Raw genomic sequence first — 19,866 nt, 5'->3', positions numbered from 1 at the left:
AGTTTGGGGCATCAAACTCAAACATTCTTAATTTTGAAATGCCAACATGAACATAAGCAAAGATCACCACAACAATTTTTTTTCTCTTGTGGAGCCATAAGAGAACAGGGGAGTCCAAAGACAGCAAAGAGAGCAAAGTTGCTCTTAGGAATGAAAAGTAAAAATTTCCCGTTCATTTAGAAGTGAAATCTTTATTATAAAAAGTCAGATTTCAAAAAACATCCATCATATAACCCCTTCAGTAAATTCCTCAACTCATACCTTCATGGGGTTGTATCATCACCAATAGCTGAGAGTTCATTTATCATTTTGCCTATGTGTTCCAAACTCTGAATCCCAAGTGACTCAACTATATTTGACTTCAAAAAGAACACTGTGTCCTCATAGCCTTATGTAATACACATCAAATGAAGTCACTGTGTTGTCCATGGAGAGAACATTATAGCTCATTTTAATTGTGTATTAAATAAATATTAATTAAATGTATTAAATGATAGTATATGTTGGCCTGCATTTTGATGATAGTCCGTGATTTATCACGGTAGGATATAGTTAATATTCACTTTTGTTCCCTAAATATCTTTGCAAAAACCAAGTTTCTATACTTGAAAAACCCCAAATTCATCAAGGAAAGCATCTTCCAAAACTTACAGCTGTAAGCTCATTTTCCTGGATTGTTATTATACATAATAAGAGACTTGATTTGACAGCTCCTATAATAACACATTATAAATTCACATTGGATGTGTTTTTTTACCTTAAACTCTTGTGATGGCAAAACCATTTTTCTCAAAGCTGATTGGTTGTGCAGGTCTATAACAGAGCTTAAATGTGACCTTGCTATCCCAAGCTTTCTTACAGGAGGAATTTTTTTATTTTAAGCCTTTTTGTTATACAACATGACATCTTCGTGAAGGATTTTGTTTTATTATTAAGAAATAAACTGTCTTGTTCCTTGAGATCTCCTTGGCTTCAGCATCTTGTAGTTATTTCCACTGTAGACCAGTAAGAATATATTTCAAAGACAGGCTAACAAAGTTCAAGTGAAAGTTATTTGTTATATATTGGAGCTACTAACTGGCATTGGGTAAGTATTAGAGATTATCAGTATAAATAATATAGTGCAAAAAAATGAACTTAATCCATAGATATTGGTTGACTTCCTTATTGCATTCTTTGATATTGGTTATATAGTCATTGTTTGCATACTGATCTTCTGATAAAACTTTAAACTAAGTTTATTTGGTGGATTGTTTTTCTTCTGACTTTTCTTCCAACCTACTTAGATCTCATTTAATACTATGCTTTGAGCAGTCCATTTTTATCAACACTGCATTAGAAATATCTCAAAATACGGTTCCTGGGTCATTTTCTCTCTGATTTAGCTTTTATCCTTCTCTTAAAGCTACAGAAGACTCGGCTTGATTTTGAAGTCCCTCTAATAAGGCTATGATTGGAGAAAATAATTAACATGACATGCGCTGCCTTAGAGCTGAAGTTTTGCTATTCATTTCATTTATTTGTTTCATTTCTATATTTGAGTTTCTTCTCATGCCAAATCTGTATTTTTCAAAATTTTGGTGAAAAAATGTTGCTGCTTCAGTACAGGCATGGAGCCTCTCTTCCTAAGCTAGATAACTTGGTGAGTATTTTCATTCATTTTTTATAATACATAAAGGTCACATATCAACTAAATATAGTCAGAAGTACACTTGAGAGGGTAAAACACTATTAAATATGTCAGAAGAAACAAGGATGGGATGAAGAACTAAGAACTTGCATAGTCTTTGTACTCCATAGCAAATATTACGTGTGTTATTTTCAGTTAAAAAAAAAACTAATCATAGACTTTCATCCAATCATGAACATTTAGAAATGGAAGGAAACTATCAGTCATCCAATATAATATATTAACTTTACAAAAGAGAAAATGAGTGACATTTTGTATTGGCAAAACAAAAGGCTACATCTTCTTATTTAAGTGTGTAACATTATCAAGCATCTCAGTGACAGGTGCCACAGAGATTAAACGGATGATTAGGTAAGAGAGACATTAAACATCCAACAGTTCCCCAAAATCTTGGGCCATAATCTTAGAAACTAGATTTAAAAAGGAAAACATCCACCAATTTTCTCTTTATTAGCTTCGTGTGTTCTTATGAGCCTATACTAAAGACACAAGCTTCAGTTGCTATATTTAATTTTCTAAATGTCATGATTCTGAAAATCTTTAACAAGAAAGACATTTATATATTACTGCTTCGTTTGTTTAATTAAACTCTCCTGATTCCTCTGATATATAAAAGGTGATTGATTACACCTATAATTTAGGAAAATGCTGAAGTGTCCTTTAATAATACTGCTCCTACGGGAAGCAAACAAAAGGGTGGGGATTGGCTCAAAATACTTCTAGGTGCATTTCATGCCCAGAAAAAGGAAAGAGGAACAAAAAAGACTGAGCAACCACTGGTGTCTACATGCTGGTTACAAGGCTAGGAATTGTGTTGTATCTGATGTACCATGAAAATAATTCATTCTGACTAAAACCTTCATTTTCCTGTATTGTATACACAAATTGAACAGAGTTTTCTTAAGGAATTACACAAGTAAATGTTTCAGGAAAAAAACCTTGTTCAAAGATGTAACTACAAGCCTTAATTACACAAGGCTTGCATAATTAACTAGAGTGGGATAAATGAAATCCATGAAAACATTCTCAAACTTTGCATGTAAGTCTGCAGTCTTCAATCTTTTCCTCTGTATGTTTAATCAAAGTGCCTAAAAAAGAGATAAATATACCTTTGCCTACATTTTTCTATTTCTCTGACCAGCCCTTGAGCAGAGGTGATATTTTAAAGATAAAATAATAATAAAAGCAATAATAATAATAAAAACAATAGAGGAAAGAATAAAAGGGTAGGATTATGGAATATTCTAGCTTATTGAATTAGCTTCTATATAATGGAATGTTGCCTGCTGCACCTTAGAAAGTAGCTCAAAGGGCTGACTTTGGATTGCACCCTCACTGAAACTGAGATTATTCTGAATGGCGATTATAATGGGACTTTACTAGGCTGTCCTAACCAGCCTAGCAACCAGCACCTCAAAATCATCCATATTCATATTGTTCAGGTAAACTCCTAGTTTCTAATGTCATATTCCGTTGCTATAAACAATCTACCATCTTCTCAAGTATCAATCTTCTCTCTCTCTCACTTTTATCTTTCCTGTTTAATCTGACCCCTTTTCACAGTTTAGAACAGTACCAGATAATAACTAGTAGTTTCTTAACATAAAGCAAAAATGGAGGCCGAGGCCCCCATCATGGTCTATTTCTGTGCTCTCCTTGACAGACAGCTGGGCAGAGGGTCGCCAGCAGAATTATTTCATAGTCCAAAAATAAAATCCAGTTTTGTATTCCAGGTACCAAGTGGAAAAATGAAGATTCTCCTGGTCTTTCTAGGTCTGCTTGGTAATTCTGTTGCTATGCCAGTGAGTATCAAAAATTTTTTAAGACTTTTCTTTGTGTTTTATTGTTGCATAGCTTGGAGATAATTATTGGGTTTATTTCAAGTGATGTTCTGAAGTTGTCACCAATATTCTCTCACTTCCAGATGCAAATGCCCCGAATGCCTGGATTTAGCAGTAAAAGTGAGGAGGTATGTATATCAAGTCTCTGGGGGGAAGTTTTCCTAAGCCTTATCCTGAGAGTCCATTTAAAAAAAGGAAAACTCTATGATATATAAAATTTCTTATGAAAGAGATGGAGGGAAATTTGAAAGACTTAAACTCTCAAATCAAGACAAAGTAGTAATTTCCCCAGTATCATACCACTTACATACTTCAATATTCTTTTCCAAGGGAAATGTGAATTTGGGTTCAAATATAGTTAATGTTAGCTTCTTTGCTAAGTTTTCAAGCTAGCAAAGGTAGACATTTGTACCAAGGGTTTTTAGAAGGTAGACACATAAGCATATAGTATCTTCTACATGACTCATGGCCAAGATCATTAGCCAAATTCAATATACATCAGAAAGGAGAATCATCTTTTCATAGAATTATCACATCCTCAAATCCCGAACTTCAAAAAAATTGAGAACATTCAAAAACTTCAAAGAAGACAAGATTTTTATTTTCTGCTATCCTATATTGATTCTTCTCAAAATAAAATTCTGACTTAAAAATTAAAGTGACATAAGGTTTTAATTGCATACTTATTTCAAATTCACGCATAACTTGTAAAAGACATTTTGACTGTTGTATTTTAAAATCAGAAATTCAACTTATTTCTGGTGATTTGTAGATTGATTAGACAAAAAGTTTTCACTTTGTATCTTTGGATTCCTTCGGTCACAGATGATGCGATATGGTCAATTCAACTTTATGAACTCCCCACATGTAAGTTCTGCTTTGTATTATTTCTGAAAATTTCTTGTTTATATACAGATAATTACATTATAATGCTCGTCATAGCTAGTAAAGATACCAATAGCTATCCACGTGTTTTAATTACAATGTAATCATTATAAGAGTTTCAAGGGGGAAAAATCATTTCACCTGTCTCCTTACCCCAAATTTCCTTCTTATTCTATACTGTTGTTCTCTTATGCAAATAAAAATAACTTATTAATTACTAACATTCTTTATATGCAAGAGAAATTGGTTCTGGGAAAAGATCACACAACATACATTCACAAATAATGAGGACAAAAAATAGCATAGTAAATACTCCAGTTGTATGTGTGTGGGGGGGAGTAAATTTTATTTGGATTATCTTGGAAGATAACACTAAAATTATGAAATAAAGCTTTATCTTATTTAAATAAATTCAGGTTATGACTACCACTAGTGCCAGTTCTTAGAAGCAACTAATAATGAAACATGTATCAGTTGGATCTTTTGGCATAATTTTTCTGACAAAATTACATGACGGTACAGCAATACTATATGTCACTTTTGACTTTTGTGATGATCGTAAAAACCATTGTGAGGAAAGATCAAGGACTTCAATTTTCTCTTAATCCTTTATTCAAGTTATTCTCTTTGAAAGCTTCTCACCTACCATCATGCTCCTTGTCAATTTTCTCTTCAACTATTGATTGGCTCAACTCTTTCAAACTCTCATTCTCGCTTTTAGTGACTTTGCCTGTGATTTGAAATTTTCACCAAGCTAATGGTCATGAAATTCTGCATCATAATGCAAGATTCACAATTTCACCTTCCATTAATCCACATGGCAATTGTTCTGTATTTGTGTGTATCGCCCAAGAGAAAGCGAGAGACTGATTAATGAAGACTGGGGATAGAGACTGGTGTTAAACCAGAGCAGGAATTTTTGAATGGGAACTGACATTGCAGGAGATCAATTGATAAGTTAGCTTCTTCAGATTATAACTACTTTTGCTTCCCTGCCAACCTTGAAATTGTGGAGACTCTGATAATGAAGACGGAATTAATGAAAATTCACCAGCAACCAAAAACCATAGGCACCATATAGAGAAGTTCACAAAGGGAATTTTTATTCTCTCTTTCTTTTATTGTTTTTCCCCCCATTTGTCACTCTCACTTCCTTTATCCTTTTGTTGCTTTTTCTCCTTTTCCAGCCTGTAACAAGCCATAGGAGTTTCAAATTTGATGCCAACTCCTCTGTAACCTGACTCATACACTTCTTATGTGAGTCAGTGCTTCAGAGTTAGAAAATTATCGGCTAGATTCTTAAAATGAAATTTCTCACCTAATCCTGTCTTTTGCTTTGTTTGGTTAGTTGGTTTTCTAAAAGACTGAAATTCATTTTTCTGTAAGACTACATTTAAAGAAATGCTAAAGATCTTGAGGTTTCCATGGTTAAGTTTCATAGAATTTTTAAGATCCTTGGCTGAGTTTAGAGACTTACATTAGTGGATGAGGAAAACTGGAATCTTGGCCCTCCTCCTATTTGACTGTTATTTGCTACCCTTGCAGATGGCACAGCTGGGCCCCTTGTATGGGAATGGTATGCCTCCAGTCTTCCCACAGTACCAGATGCCCATGTGGCCTCAACCGCCACCCAACATGGGCCACCCACAGAAACCCTCAACTCCTTCAGCACCCAAACGCCAAAAGAGCAAGACTGATCAAGTCCCAGAGACTCAGAATCCCAACCAACCTCAACCAAAAAAGCCACCACCAAAGCAGCCTTTAAAGCAACCACCACCTACCCCAGCACAGCCAGAAGAGGAAACCCAGCCACCTCAGGTAAGGCTTGCCCAGCAAGATTCCAAACCAGAGTGAATAAATGGCCTCAGAGGGATTTGGAGAGCCATACCATCCCCACATACACACTTTCTCCAATGTTTCTCAGTACAGGTACTGCTATGTATGAAATAGAATCTTTAGTTTTTACGTTCTTCTCAGGTGATGCTGCACCGCCTACTGAAAATTGCCTTGCAAGTTACCTCCAGCCTTTGTGTGATTAAAAATTACCAAAATAGGGGTGCCAGGCTGGCTCAGTCGGTAGAGCATGTGACTCTTGATCTCACAATCATGAGTTTGAGTCCCACATTCGATGTACAGATTACTTAAAAAAACTTTTTTATTAAAAAAAAATTACCAAAATACTGTTGCCTTAGAGAGGCTCCTTTTAAAATGCTGAGACAACACGGTATTGTAACACGAGCACTAACAGAAGACTCAGGGAACAGAGATTCAAGTTCTATCCCCAGCCCTTATTAGTTGAATGATCTTGAGCAGTAACCTTACCTTTCTGGGCTCCAGGTTCCCCAGGAGTAAAGAAACAATCTCTAAGTCCCTTCCAGATCTATGCTTTGATGACCCAAAATACTTGAAAGGTAACACTGCTTCCAGTACTTCTATGTGGCGTAAATAGTCCTGACTTAAAGCAAGAAGATGTGCAAATGATTTCTCAAGATATTATCCAGTGCAGAGCTTCTAAAATGCTGTCTCTTCATCAGTTAACAGACACTATTTATTTATTATCAGACACCTTTACAGATGTAGAGAATACGAAATTGAAAAAAAGACACTCCTGGATCATTTACCAGCCAAGAGATTGAGGGCAAATGACTCAACTTCTCTGAACCTCAGAATCTTCTGTGAAAAGGAAATAATGTCTTTGGCACATGTCTTCTGTGTTCAGATGAGGATTCAATCAGTTTACTACAATAAAATGCACAGCACAATACCTAGAACATAAGTGTTCAATGATACTAACACCAGTTGTTGTTGTTGTTGTTGTTATCATCTCAGCCCTAAAAAAAGGAAATCACAGTTTAATGCAAAGGGAGATGCAGACTCCTAAGTATCAAACAGTTGTATTTAATAGGTTTGTTTTGTTTTCCATTTATCCTTCTCACTTCCACACCACTGTGATTCTTTCTTTCTCTTTAGGCATTCCCACCATTCGGCAATGGGCTATTCCCACCATTCAGCAATGGGCTCTATCAACAGCCACCCTGGCAAGTTCCACATGTGAGTTTTCTTCTTCATACTAGAAGTGAAAAATAATATTAACACGTTATGTCTCAAACTAGTATGAGTTCATACTCTCTAAATGGAATGCCATATGCCAATCAGTGGAGAGTATGTAAAAAAAAATCATCATATCAGAATCATGTAGGGGAAAAAAATGGTTTAATGAGTTTTTTACTTGGACAAAGTGGTGACATGAATGGTCCAAATTGCTAAACAACCACTAATAACTTAGTTAATGAATTGATTTTAAAGGACTGTGCTACTTTGCAACTATTCCGTGCTTTCCTAAGAGATTAGAAAATACAAAGATTATCTTCATTTAATGTAATGGGGAAATTGAGACAAAATGGAGTTTGAAAATCATAAGATAAGCTATGATTAGACTAAGATCTTCCCATGATATCTCATTATTTCTAGCCACAGATGTTTCATTATAAAGAGTCTTGCAAAGTAATATTTATGAGAATCGTTTAAAGTTTAAAATCATTAAAATAAAACATACTATTGAAATTGCATCACAGGCATTAAAAACATGGATCACAAAATAAACTATCTGAACTAAATAAAAGTTTAAAGGCCAATTGCTGTTAAACTAACAGAAGCAGCAAATATTTGATGACCTTTTATTCAGCTACGGCATTGGTTTTTCTTAGCTATAACTCTATAACCAAGAAGCCATCTTATCAATAAGGAACAATTCACTCAAGGAGTAAGAGTCCCTTACTTTTTTTTTCTTTAAAAGAATGACTTCCTTTCACTGGCCGTTCTGAACTCAGGAAACTAAGGCAGTACCATGTGGAGATTCAAAAAGCAGATAAGCATGATTCTCATGTTCAACTCATCCACATAGAACTTCCTGAAGGTCTGTGAGAGTTGGAGCAATTTTCTAAACCCTCCCCTGAGCAAACACTCAGCCTCCAAGTTTGATTAGGAAAATAAACCTTGCTCAAATAAAAAAGTTATAGTAATAATCCAAGAGAAATTGTCAGTTTGTAATCCTAAACGTGACATAGACTCTCTAAAAATAGCATCATTATTTCAACTCCATTATTTTATGTTCTAATAAGGATGTTTAGATCCTAAAGCACTCAGATCTCCCTCTCTCTCTCTCTCTCTCTCTCTCTCTCTCTCTCTCTCTGTGTGGGGGGGGGGGGGGAGGTGATGGGGGTGATGCTAGGAGACGCAGCCATACATGGTATTCTGAGTAGGATAATCTAGAATCCAGCTGAAGCCTTTGTATTTACCAGTATTCACTGATGGATTATAACTATAATAATTATAACTAATAGATTGTGAGAGCTAATGACTCAGAAACTAAAAACGAACAATGCTAACACCCAATCATTGACTTGAACTATTTTAAGACGCCGTGAGTCGTGCAAACAAATGGCAGCCTAGAACGTGGTTTTTCCCTTGTGTTCATTATGCTTTTCACATTTCAGAGGGTACCACCAGGTTATGGACGTCCACCAGGCAGCAATGAAGAAGGCGGGGTGAGTACAAGCAAAGCTACATTCCCCATTAGGAATCACAATCCATTAACCTCTACTTTTTGATTACTAGCTAATAAAAAGGTTAAAATTCAACACATGAATTTGTAGTTCAAGTGCCCATTATATAAGAAAAAAAGCCAGTAACAAAAATAAATGTGATATATCATTTCTCCTTTACATTTACTGAACTCTCTCCCTCCCTCCTTCCCTCCTTCCCTCTCTCTCTCTCTCTCTTCCTCCCTCCCCCTCCCTTCTCTCCCTCCCTCTTTTTCTCTTTTTTTCTCTGTCTCTCTCTAAGAAGACTAACCTAATAACATTTGCTCCAGAGTCTGGACTCTGGACAGTGATGGAGCAACTAAAAAGCAGAGAAGGAAGGAAATGCATCCTAGAAAGTTATCCCCAGAGCAGAATTAAGTAATCATCTAACTCCTTCATTGTACAAATAAACTGAAGCCCAAAGATACATTACTATTCAATTTCAATCACTGAGTTAGTGGATAAACTGGACCTAGAGCTCTTCTGACACCCTGTCAAATGGCTTCTTTACCACACCACACTAGAAGAGCCAAATGCGGGGCGCCTGGGTGGCACAGCGGTTAAGCGCGTCTGCCCTTCGGCTCCAGGCGTGATCCCAGCGTTGTGGTATCGAGCCCCACATCAGGCTCCTCTGCTGTGAGCCTGCTTCTTCCTCTCCCACTCCCCTTGCTTGTGTTCCCTCTCTTGCTGGCTGTCTCTGTCTCTGTCGAATAAATAAATAAAGTTTTTAAAGAAAAAAAAAGAAAAAGAAGAACCAAATGCATGTTGCAGAGTGATACACTGTGAAAATATTCTAGCACCCTGTGTCATCAAAAAAGTCATTACAGTGATTCTGGTATGGAACTCCACGCCAGGAGCTTACTTCCTTTTTTACCCTAAATATATATGTCCTCAGTGAAACGGCTCAGGGGGATGAGAGGATGGGAAAGGGAGCAAGGAGGGAGTAAAAATAATGACATTGGAAATTACTATGTCAGTAATGGCATAAGGTGCTTTTAAAAAGGTGGGCCTGGCTGGCTCAGTCAAAAGAGCATGCAACTCTTGGTCTCAAGGTCATGAGTCTGAGCCCCACGTTGGATGTAGACATTACTTACATAAAATGCTTTAAAATGTAAAAAGTTTAAAAAATTAAATAAAAATATGCATTTGAGATTGAAATTACCAGATAAAAATGATTCAGATAATTGTATGCAACCGAAAAACAGGCACTTTGAATTTTCAAAACGATAGTATGAGAAAATAAAGCAGAATGGGCCAGTTAGCATGGCATGAAAAAGTCTGTTTTCCTCCTCCTGGGATGTCACTTAGAATAATGTCCTCAAGGTTCATCTATCCTGTCACATATTGAAGTTTCCTTCTTTCTTAAGGCTAAATAATATTCCATGGTATGTCTTTACCACATCTGCCTTTTCCATTCATCTGTTGATAGACATTTAGGTTCTATTGTGAACAGTGCTGCAAGTGGTAGTTTTGGTTTGCAACTGCATTAAGTACAAGAGGGAGGAAATGAGGCTGGATGGAATAGTTATGGGCCAGATGATTATAAAAAAATTATTAGTGGTGGTGGTGGTAGTGTTATATAATGTACAACATTTGTTAGGTGCTTACTAAGTACTGGGCACTGAGCTTCACAGATGTTATCTCTTTTGACCCTCATGACAACCTATAAGGTAGGTATTATTTTATTATCTTGAGTTTACAAATAACTGAGGTTATCATAAATCGAGGTTAGCCCAGAGTTACAGTATTAGTACTGATGAAACAGGGATTTTTAACCCATATCTGTGTAGAGCTCCACTCTTTAGACTTGCTTTTTATGTGATGCTACGGGGTTTAGAGTTTTATCCTGTAAGGTAAGGGCAACTTTAAATAATATTTAAAGAGGAAAGTGACAGAAGTTCTACCAACCCCCACCCCTAATCTCTACTGTTCTGAAGAGTGGAGAGACAAGATTAGAGGAAAGTTAAATTACAAGCAGAGTAACCAGTAAGAAAACTATTGCAATAGTTCAAGGGTACTGGGGACAGAGGAGGAGGGACAGGATGGAAGTTTAGGTTTTATCGGACTTGGTTATTGATTGTCCAGGGGAAATAGAGGAGAGTAGAAACCTGGAAAACTGGGTAGGTAGCAGTGAATGTTACTTAGATATAGAATATTGGAGAAGGAAGTTTTGGGGGTGATAGGTCCAATTTACATGCAGTTGGAGGTGCCTATGAGATTTTTAGTGACAAAGTCTTGCTGCCTCAGCCTCAGGAGAGAGTGTCATGGGCCAGACTTTTGGCTTTGGGAGTCACTGGTGTATATCTGTATTGAAAAAATTGGCCTGCAATAGATTGCTCAAGGTAAGTGTGTGAAATGAGAACAGAAGAATGAGAAGGATAGAAAATGGAATCCTTTAAAAACAAAAACAAACAAAAAAACCCCTCAGATTTAGGATCCAGGTCTAGGAAGAGAAAACTGAGAAGTAACAGTCAGAAAGAATACCCGAAGAGAGAACCAGAAGGGAGTAGGGTCAAGGAAACCAAGGCAGAATTAACTTTCAAGAAAGAAAGCATAGCTAATAGTTTTAAAAGAAGCATGTGGCTAATTTCCCTATTACATTAGAAGATTCCGAGCAACGGCGTGGTGGGAAACAAAGAGTAATTACTGATTTCCATCTTCTTCCCTACAGAATCCTTACTTTGGATATTTTGGATATCAGGGATTTGGGGGTCGTCCTCCTTATTATTCAGAAGAGATGTTTGAACAAGATTTTGAAAAGCCCAAAGAGGAAGATCCTCCTAAAAAAGAGAGTCCAGCCGCTGAGCCCTCGGGTAATTCTACAGGTCCTGAGACTAATTCTACTCAATCAAATGCACCCAACCCTGGAGGAAGTCAGGGTGGAAATGACACTAGCCCAACAGGCCCAAACATGGCTCAAAACGGGGTTAACTCACCCCCTACCATTAATGTTTCAGGTCAGGGAGTACCAAGAACTCAAATCACGTGGGGACCAAGTCAGCCAAATATTCATGAAAATTATCCAAATCCTAACAACCGAAATTTTCCTGTAGGGAGGCAATGGCGTCCCACTGGTACTATCATGGGGCACAGACAGAATGGGCCTTTTTACCGAAATCAACAGTTTCAACGGGGTCCTCGGTGGAACTCCTTTGCTTTGGAACGCAAACAAGCAGTTCGTCCAGGAAATCCAATTTATCGCAAGGCTTATGCTTCTACTGCAAGAGGGAATTCTCCCAATCATGCAGGAAATCTGGGCAATTTCAGAAGAAAGCCTCAGGGGCCAAATAAACACCCTATGGGAACCAATGTTGCTCCTCTGGGTCCCAAACAGGGTACTGTTGTCCACAATGAAAAAATCCAAAATCCAGCAGAGAAACCAGTAGGTCCAAAAGAAAGAATAGTCATTCCTACAAGGGATCCATCTGGCCCCTGGAGAAACTCTCAAGATTATGGAGTTAACAAATCAAACTATAAACTGCCTCACCCTGAGAGTAACATGCTAGTCCCAAATTTTAATTCTATTGATCAACATGAAAACTCTTATTACCCAAGAGGAGATTCCAGAAGAGCCCCAAATTCTGATGGACAAACCCAAACCCAGAATTTGCCCAAAGGGATTATTTTGGAGCCAAGAAGAAACCCATATGAATCAGAAACTAATCAGCCGGAATTAAAGCACAGTACATATCAACCTGTATACCCAGAGGAAATTCCTTCCCCTGCAAGAGAACATTTTCCTGCTGGAAGAAATACTTGGAATCACCAAGAAATCTCTCCATCTTTTAAGGAAGATCCTGGGAGGCAGGAGGAACACTTACCTCATCCTTCTCATGGCTCTAGGGGAGGTGTTTACTACCCCGACTCTTACTACCATAACTCTTACGATCCCAGGGAAAACTCACCATACCCTAGAAGCAATACGTGGGATGAAAGAGATGATTCTCCCAATACTATAGGGCAACCCAAAAATTCGCTGTACCCTATAAATACTCCAGAGCTGAAAGAAACAGTGCCTTATAATGAACAGGACCCAGTTGATGCAACTGGAGATGAATCTTTCCCAGGACAAAGTAGATGGGGTATGGAGGAGACAAGCTTTAAAGAAGGTCCAACAGTTAGGCACTATGAAGGGGAGCAATATACCTCAAATCAACCAAAGGAATACCTTCCCTATTCCTTAGATAATCCATCAAAACCCAGGGAGGATTTCCCTTATGGTGAATTTTACCCCTGGAACCCAGATGAAATTTTTCCATCATATAATACAGCTCCCACTGTACCACCACCTGTGGAGAGCAGGGGCTATTATGCTAATAATGCTGTTGGACAAGAAGAAAGCACTCTGTTTCCTTCTTGGAACTCCTGGGACCACAGGATTCAAACCCAAGGGCAGAATGAAAGGCAGCCATATTTTAACAGAAATTTCTGGAATCAGCCTACAACTTTACACAAAGCACCCCCTAGTCCACCGCACCAGAAAGAGAACCAGCCGTATCCTAGTAATTCCCCAGCTGGACTTCAGAAAAATCCAACATGGCATGAAGGTGAGAATTTGAATTATGGCATGCAAATTACCAGATTAAATTCACCAGATGGAGAACATTTGGCTTTCCCGGACTTAATTCCTCCAAATTACCCAGCAGGTCAAAAAGAAGCACATGTATTTCACCTTAGCCAGAGAGGCCCTTGCTGTGCTGGTGGCTCCACAGGACACAAGGACAATGCACTTGCTCTCCAGGACTATACTCCATCCTTTGGTCCTGCATCAGGGGAGAATCAAGACACCAGCCCTCTGTACACAGAAGATAGTCATACTAAACATGCAAGACATACCATCTCCCCTACAAGCAACCTGCCTGACCAAAGAAACAGCTCAGAGCAAAGACTGCCTGGGGAAAGTCAAAACCCAAGTCCTTTTAGAGATGATGTGTCCACTCTGAGAAGGAACACACCATGTTCTATGAAGAATCAACTGAGCCAGAGGGGAATTATGCCCTTTCCTGAAGCCACTTCCCTTCAATCAAAGAATATGCCTTGTCTCACAAGTGATCTTGGAGGAGATGGGAACAATGTTTTAGAACAAATATTTGACGACAACCAGTTCAATGAAAGAACTGTTGACCTTACTCCCGAACAGCTTGTTATCGGTACACCTGATGAAGGCCCACAGCCAGAAGGAATCCAAAGTGAAGTGCAAGGAAATGAGGGTGAAAGGCAGCAACAAAGACCATCAAGCATCCTACAGTTACCATGCTTTGGCTCCAAAATAGCAAAGTATCACTCCTCCAGCACAGGAACTCCATCTAGCATTGGAAGGCAAGGCCCATTTGATGAAGATCCAATTACGCCTACTGAAAGTCCAAACTCAATGTCTAGATTAGCTACTGGGGCAGAGTTTCAGAGTATAAATGTAGACCCACTTAATACAGATGAACACACTCCATTTGATTCTCTTCAATTAGGGACCAACCCACAGGACCATGTGCAAGACTGCTTACTACTTCAGGCCTAGGGATTATTGCAACCAAATATTCTTTGGGGAAGGAAAATACCTGATATCCCACAGTGGTTCCCCAACATTCCACCCCCCAAACTCAATTAAGTATCTGATCCTCTTGGTGATCCCTAAGTTTTTCCCCATTCCAGCAATAGGAGTAGTGGCCCAGGTGATGCTGTTGAGGTTGGGGTTCTGGGGGTTGCTAGATTCAGTACTGTCACTAATTAACACAGACCTAAAAAGAAGAAAGGCTATGACCTCCATCACCTTGAGACTTGCAAGCCACTTGTCTGGGTTAGTTTCCCTTTATTTGCTAATTCTTCCTTTGCTTTCGAAGTTCTGTACTTGCAAAATTCTCTAGTTTTGCCAGAGAGAAAGGCAGATGAACTTTCCATTCTATGCATGGAGATCTATACATCAGTATAATCCAGATGATTGCACAGTTTTTTCTTGTGTTGGTCCTTGTCATTTTTTTTCTTTCCTAGCCAATTTTCTTTTGACATCTTTTATCTTCCACTACTTCTCTCTTTACTCTATCATTTCCTTGCTTCCTTCTATGTTTTCTTTCTGTCAGCTATTCTGTATTTAGCTTCCTATTTTTTCTTCCCCATCTTTCCCACTTTCTGTCACTTTTTACATCCTAAGTTATCTTCAACCATCACTTGTTTTTACCTCAACCTTCTTCATTATGTCTCCCGCTCTTCCCACCTTTCTGTTCTCCCTCTTAATGGATCACTTATCAATCAATCCTTTTCTTTGACTTTCTTCCCTTCAATTTTTCTTTTTCCCTGCTACACCAGTTTCATACCTTAAGACTACATATCTCTCTTCCTTTTTGTATCTATTCTCCAAATCCTATGCTGGTTTTTTTGACCTGATCTGACCATCACTGTAGAATATATTTCAGAAATAGTAGACAACTGGTATCTACTTTTGTTTTTAATTTTCTTATGGCCTTTACCAGGTAGATACTGCTTAGCCAGAGGAACACATTAAGAAGTGTGGGGGAAGATAGGCTAGTTACCCAGAACTAGCAGCCTGGTGACAAGGCTTAGGAATGTGGGAAGGGAAACAATGCCAGGCTGGAACTGAGCATCCAGGAAAAACATGTGGGACTTGCCACACCCCATCACCAATTCATAGTCTGCAGGATCTGAAGAGTACATTTTAGGAATCACTATCCTAATCAAATAAGAGAAACACTCAATGGTCAGTTTTCCTTAATAGTATAATATAAGTGATTCTACCAGCGTATGCTACTACCAACATAAAGTCTTATTTTGCACGTCCTGGTAGAATTACTTGCACACATACTTTCTTTGTATCCTGATTAAATAATGTAAATTATTTTGTAAAGTCGATATTTCTGTATTGCCTTGCTAGAATACATTCAGGGGTTTTGTTTTGTTTTTTTTAATAATGGTATGTTGGCCTACTATCTCTATATTCATTCCTAGAGGGGAAGAATTCTTGGAAGTATCTAGAAAGTTACTTCTAACTCTAGGGAGTTTCTTAGGAGAAAGTTTCCTGGGATAGATTTCATAAGAAGATCTCAGAAATTTGAGAATATACAATGTTGAAAACTTCAAGAGGAAAGGAATCTTGTCCTTTGAGTCTTCTGAAGTTCTTGGCACAATGTCTTGCACATAGTAGATAACCAATAAATATTTATTGATTGACCAATTTTAAAATGGCTTTCAAAGCTCCAGTGAAAATCCTGTGGTGTGCTTTTCCTGTGGGTAGGCCATATGGGATACTGAATTAGCTGTGTCGTACTCTGTAGCTTTAGATACTCAGTGACATTTGCAGATCATAGAATCTCAGGGTAAGAAGGGATCTTAGAGGTAGATTATTTAGGCCATTCTCTAGTTGCTAAAATCCCCCACCCACACTTTTATATTTTAATCACACATTAAAAAGTCATTAACTTTTTCTATACAAAACTGTCTCTTAAGAATTATCCTCATCAAAATAAAACTACATTTTTGTTTCACTTTCTTTCCAAATGATTTTTGATCTAGTTATGAATACTTTCATTGTAAAATGTGCATTCACTTCAATATTTCATAAAATATGTGAATCTTATACTTGTTTTGGCAGATATATTGACACATCTTCATCTATGAGGTACCATGTATAAATTATCAACTAAGACCTTCATAATGTAAAATGTAAAAGCAGAGTGGGACAAAAAAACATCTATTGAATTTGAGATACAGAGTGAGAAAACAAGGAGGGGGGATGTTCTTGTAGAAAATCCCTCCGTCTCTTCAGCTCGAGTATCCTTGTACAATCCTGGACACCAGGCCTGAGGTTCCTACAGGAAAGTGATTATTCTGTGTGCCGTTGGTAAGTTATTAATAAGCTCTAAGGTCAAGGTGCACACGTGAAGATGCAAGGCTCTGGGTGTGATCCCCTTCTCAGTACCCACACCCCACCGCCACAGCCCCACCGCTATGGCGAGTTCCTATGTCTAGAGGCCATCACCTGCTGGTTCTAAAATGGGACTGGATATAGCCTGGTGGTCTTTAGTCAATAAGTAAATAGAGAATGAGAAAATAATACCTGAGTATAGCAAACAGGGAAGATAATCCAGCAAAACTAACACACACCTGTTTTATAAGCTTTTCTGTCTCACAGCCTACAGATTTCTCTAGAAGATATTGGCCATAGATCCAGTTGGCTGGGGGAGATCTTACACTTGTTCACGTTAAATAGGAAGCAAAGTAAGATGATGAAATGTGGGGACAGCTACCTCTGAAAACTTGGCCTAGTAGCCACCAGCATGGAGGTTCTTCCTCTGGTTTTCAGATCCCCTGAACATGTTTTACTTTTGACTCTTATCAGAGTCTCAACTTTATACATTTTTAAAGAAAATTCACAAGATCTGACCTTTGAGTTACTTCTATTGCTGGGTTTGGCACATTTCTGCCTTTGCTTAGCCCCCTCTCTTTCAGTCATGACCCTAAAGACCCTAAAGAAGGTCCATCTTGCCCTCAGGAAACCAAACTTCGTTTCTAAAAACCAAAAGGGGAACTAGAAATGTTGGACTTAAAATCAACAGCTCTGTCCCTCCTTCACAAAACCTCAAGGATTTCATTGTGACTCAGGCCAACTTCCCAATGAAAACTCAGAAGAAAACAACACTTGATGGAAAGCAGGTCATCACCACTTCACAGCAGAATATAGCTTTTGGTTTTGGCCACCTGTTCCTCCTTGCCTCTGCGCCTCACCTTTAACCCAATAATAACAGCCACTGAACCTTTTCTCTCACTTTAAATTCATAGCAAATGACATTTAGAAACAAGATTCAGCTGGTAACAAACAAAATTCCATGCTGGCAGCGGAAAACACCTCAAATAGAGAGGGACGCAATCGAGACAAAATTGTGAAATTGATGAAGTGGGGGGGCCTCAGTGCCCCGTCACCTGCTGGGACAAGGTCCTCTGCCTGAAGACCCAGCACCCTCCATTTCTGTGCTTCCTCAGAACTTGGACAGTAATTTCCTCTGAGCTTATCCAAAAAACCGTACTTCATTCCTTTCTTCACTGCACAAAGCAGGTGTTGGCTGTGGCTAACTTGGCAAAAAGATTCCTTCCCAAATGTTGACTAATATGCAGTCCTCCCAAATCAATCAGCACACCCTCGAAGAGTGATGCTAATCATGTCATATTTACAGAAGGATAATAGGGTAATGGTAGGAAATTTTATTTGGGTAGGACCTTGTCAGTCCCTTAGCTATAAAACCACGCTGGCGGCTGTCTCTCCAACAGAGGACTCGGGCTCTTTCTGACAGTGTCACATGCTGTACCAGCATTACGCAAGCTTTAATGTACACCTGAATCTTGTTAAAATGCAGATTTTGATTTTGTTTTCTGCAGTGAGACCTTTGATTCTGTTTTATGAACGTACCCCCTGGTCATGATGAATTAGCCAATTGGCAGACCAAAGTCGGAGTGGCGAAGTGCTAAGCTATTTCCTATAAATAAGGGACGACTGCACACTCACCAGGGTAGGAACAGAAAGGTCTTGACCACTGAAAAAACTGAACATTACCAACTTGAAAGGATTTGCATAAATAAAGCATGTAATTAAAATAGAGAACACAAAGCAAAAGAGGAGCAGGCCAAGTCTACATTTATGTTATACTTCATCCTGTCTCTGCATGACTCCTGTATTTCTAGAAAGTTCTACTTCCATTCTATTTCATTAATATTCCTCCAAGACTACCCCAGCCCCAACATCCCCAGCTTCCCTGAGGGCTCACAGCACATCATCTTTTATATTTAATATTGCTTTTTTCCTGTGTTAGTTCTGCCTATAGAAGGGGAAAGAAAACTCCTAAAAAGTGTGGCCCAGTTCTCAACCTTCTTGCATATGTTTCAGAACACCTGGCACTGTGTTGAGCACAGAATGGACGCTAAATAAACATCGCTTATTCTTTAAATACATGTTATAAATGAATAGGAATTCAGAATTTCCCAAATTTTAATGTAATTGATATAAAATAAAAATTAATGATTAATATTTTTCTAATTACAAAATACACACTTACTGTTTAATATTTGGCAACTAATGAAAAGTAAAAAGAAACAAATAAAAATAACACATAGTCCTCCCATCTAATGTTAACATTTTGTCATATTTTCTTTCATATGTGTGTATAGGGGATGGGAGTCTTAAAGTAATTCTTTTATGAAATAGCTTACATTTCCCTCTTCACATTATATAGGCAATTTCCATACAATTAAAAATATTTAACACTTCATTTTCATTGTCTGTGAAATATTCAGAAATATACCTATACTATCATTCCCTTTGATGCTAGATGTAAAGTTTCTTATAAATTTTCATTATCATAAATAACGTTGTGATAAATATCTTTATGCCTCTTTGTTCATATTTTTTATTATTTCCTCAGAAGTGGAATTACTGAGGGAAATGGTCTGAAAATGTATTTTAGACAGGATAACATAATGAATGAGAGCACTGGCTTTGGAGTCTGAGAGTCTTAGATCCAATTATAATTTTTCCATATACTATATGAAAATCTTAAGAAGATTATTTCATCTCTTCGTATCTCAGTTTTGTCATTTGTAAAATGAAGGCAGCCCTTATTTCATAGGGCAGTTTCGAGCACTAAACGAAAGATGTACTAAAATGTATATGCGTTGTATTTCATAAATCAACCACCAGGGGGCAATGGAGAGTCTGAATGTTCACGCTGTGGTTCCTACGCGATTCCCAAACAGCAGCTGCATCTGGGAATTTTTTTTTGAGACGTGCTACTTCTCCTGATGCATCCCAGAACTGCTTAATCAGAATCTCTTGGGGTGGGGTCCAGCAATCTGTTACAATGAGTCCTCC

The 19,866-nt window shown here is 38.0% G+C and overlaps 1 protein-coding gene across 1 annotated transcript; it reads left to right on the top strand.

Moving 5' to 3' along the window:
• The first annotated feature begins 1,588 nt into the window (after positions 1-1,588).
• On the top strand, positions 1,589-14,584 carry ENAM (enamelin). The gene is made up of 8 exons (XM_002919505.4): positions 1,589-1,642; positions 3,424-3,492; positions 3,615-3,659; positions 4,357-4,398; positions 5,962-6,234; positions 7,387-7,467; positions 8,913-8,963; positions 11,671-14,584. Exons 1-8 carry the CDS (start codon positions 1,589-1,591, stop codon positions 14,512-14,514), a joined length of 3,459 nt encoding a protein of 1,152 aa, XP_002919551.2. The 3' UTR covers positions 14,515-14,584.
• Positions 14,585-19,866: the final 5,282 nt, after the last annotated feature.

This window comes from Ailuropoda melanoleuca, chromosome 11 (assembly GCF_002007445.2).
Source record: "Ailuropoda melanoleuca isolate Jingjing chromosome 11, ASM200744v2, whole genome shotgun sequence".
Taxonomy (NCBI): domain Eukaryota; kingdom Metazoa; phylum Chordata; class Mammalia; order Carnivora; family Ursidae; genus Ailuropoda; species Ailuropoda melanoleuca.
Note: the sequence above shows the minus strand (reverse complement) of the source record. Positions and strands in the feature narration are given on the sequence as shown.

Bases quoted from the DNA above. Each gene is read 5' to 3' on its own strand.
- ENAM (XM_002919505.4), top strand. From the start codon at position 1,589: ATGTTGCTGCTTCAGTACAGGCATGGAGCCTCTCTTCCTAAGCTAGAT. The intron at 4,399-5,961 runs GTAAGTTCTGCT...CTACCCTTGCAG, and splicing joins ACTTTATGAACTCCCCACAT to ATGGCACAGCTGGGCCCCTT. The intron at 7,468-8,912 runs GTGAGTTTTCTT...TTCACATTTCAG, and splicing joins CACCCTGGCAAGTTCCACAT to AGGGTACCACCAGGTTATGG.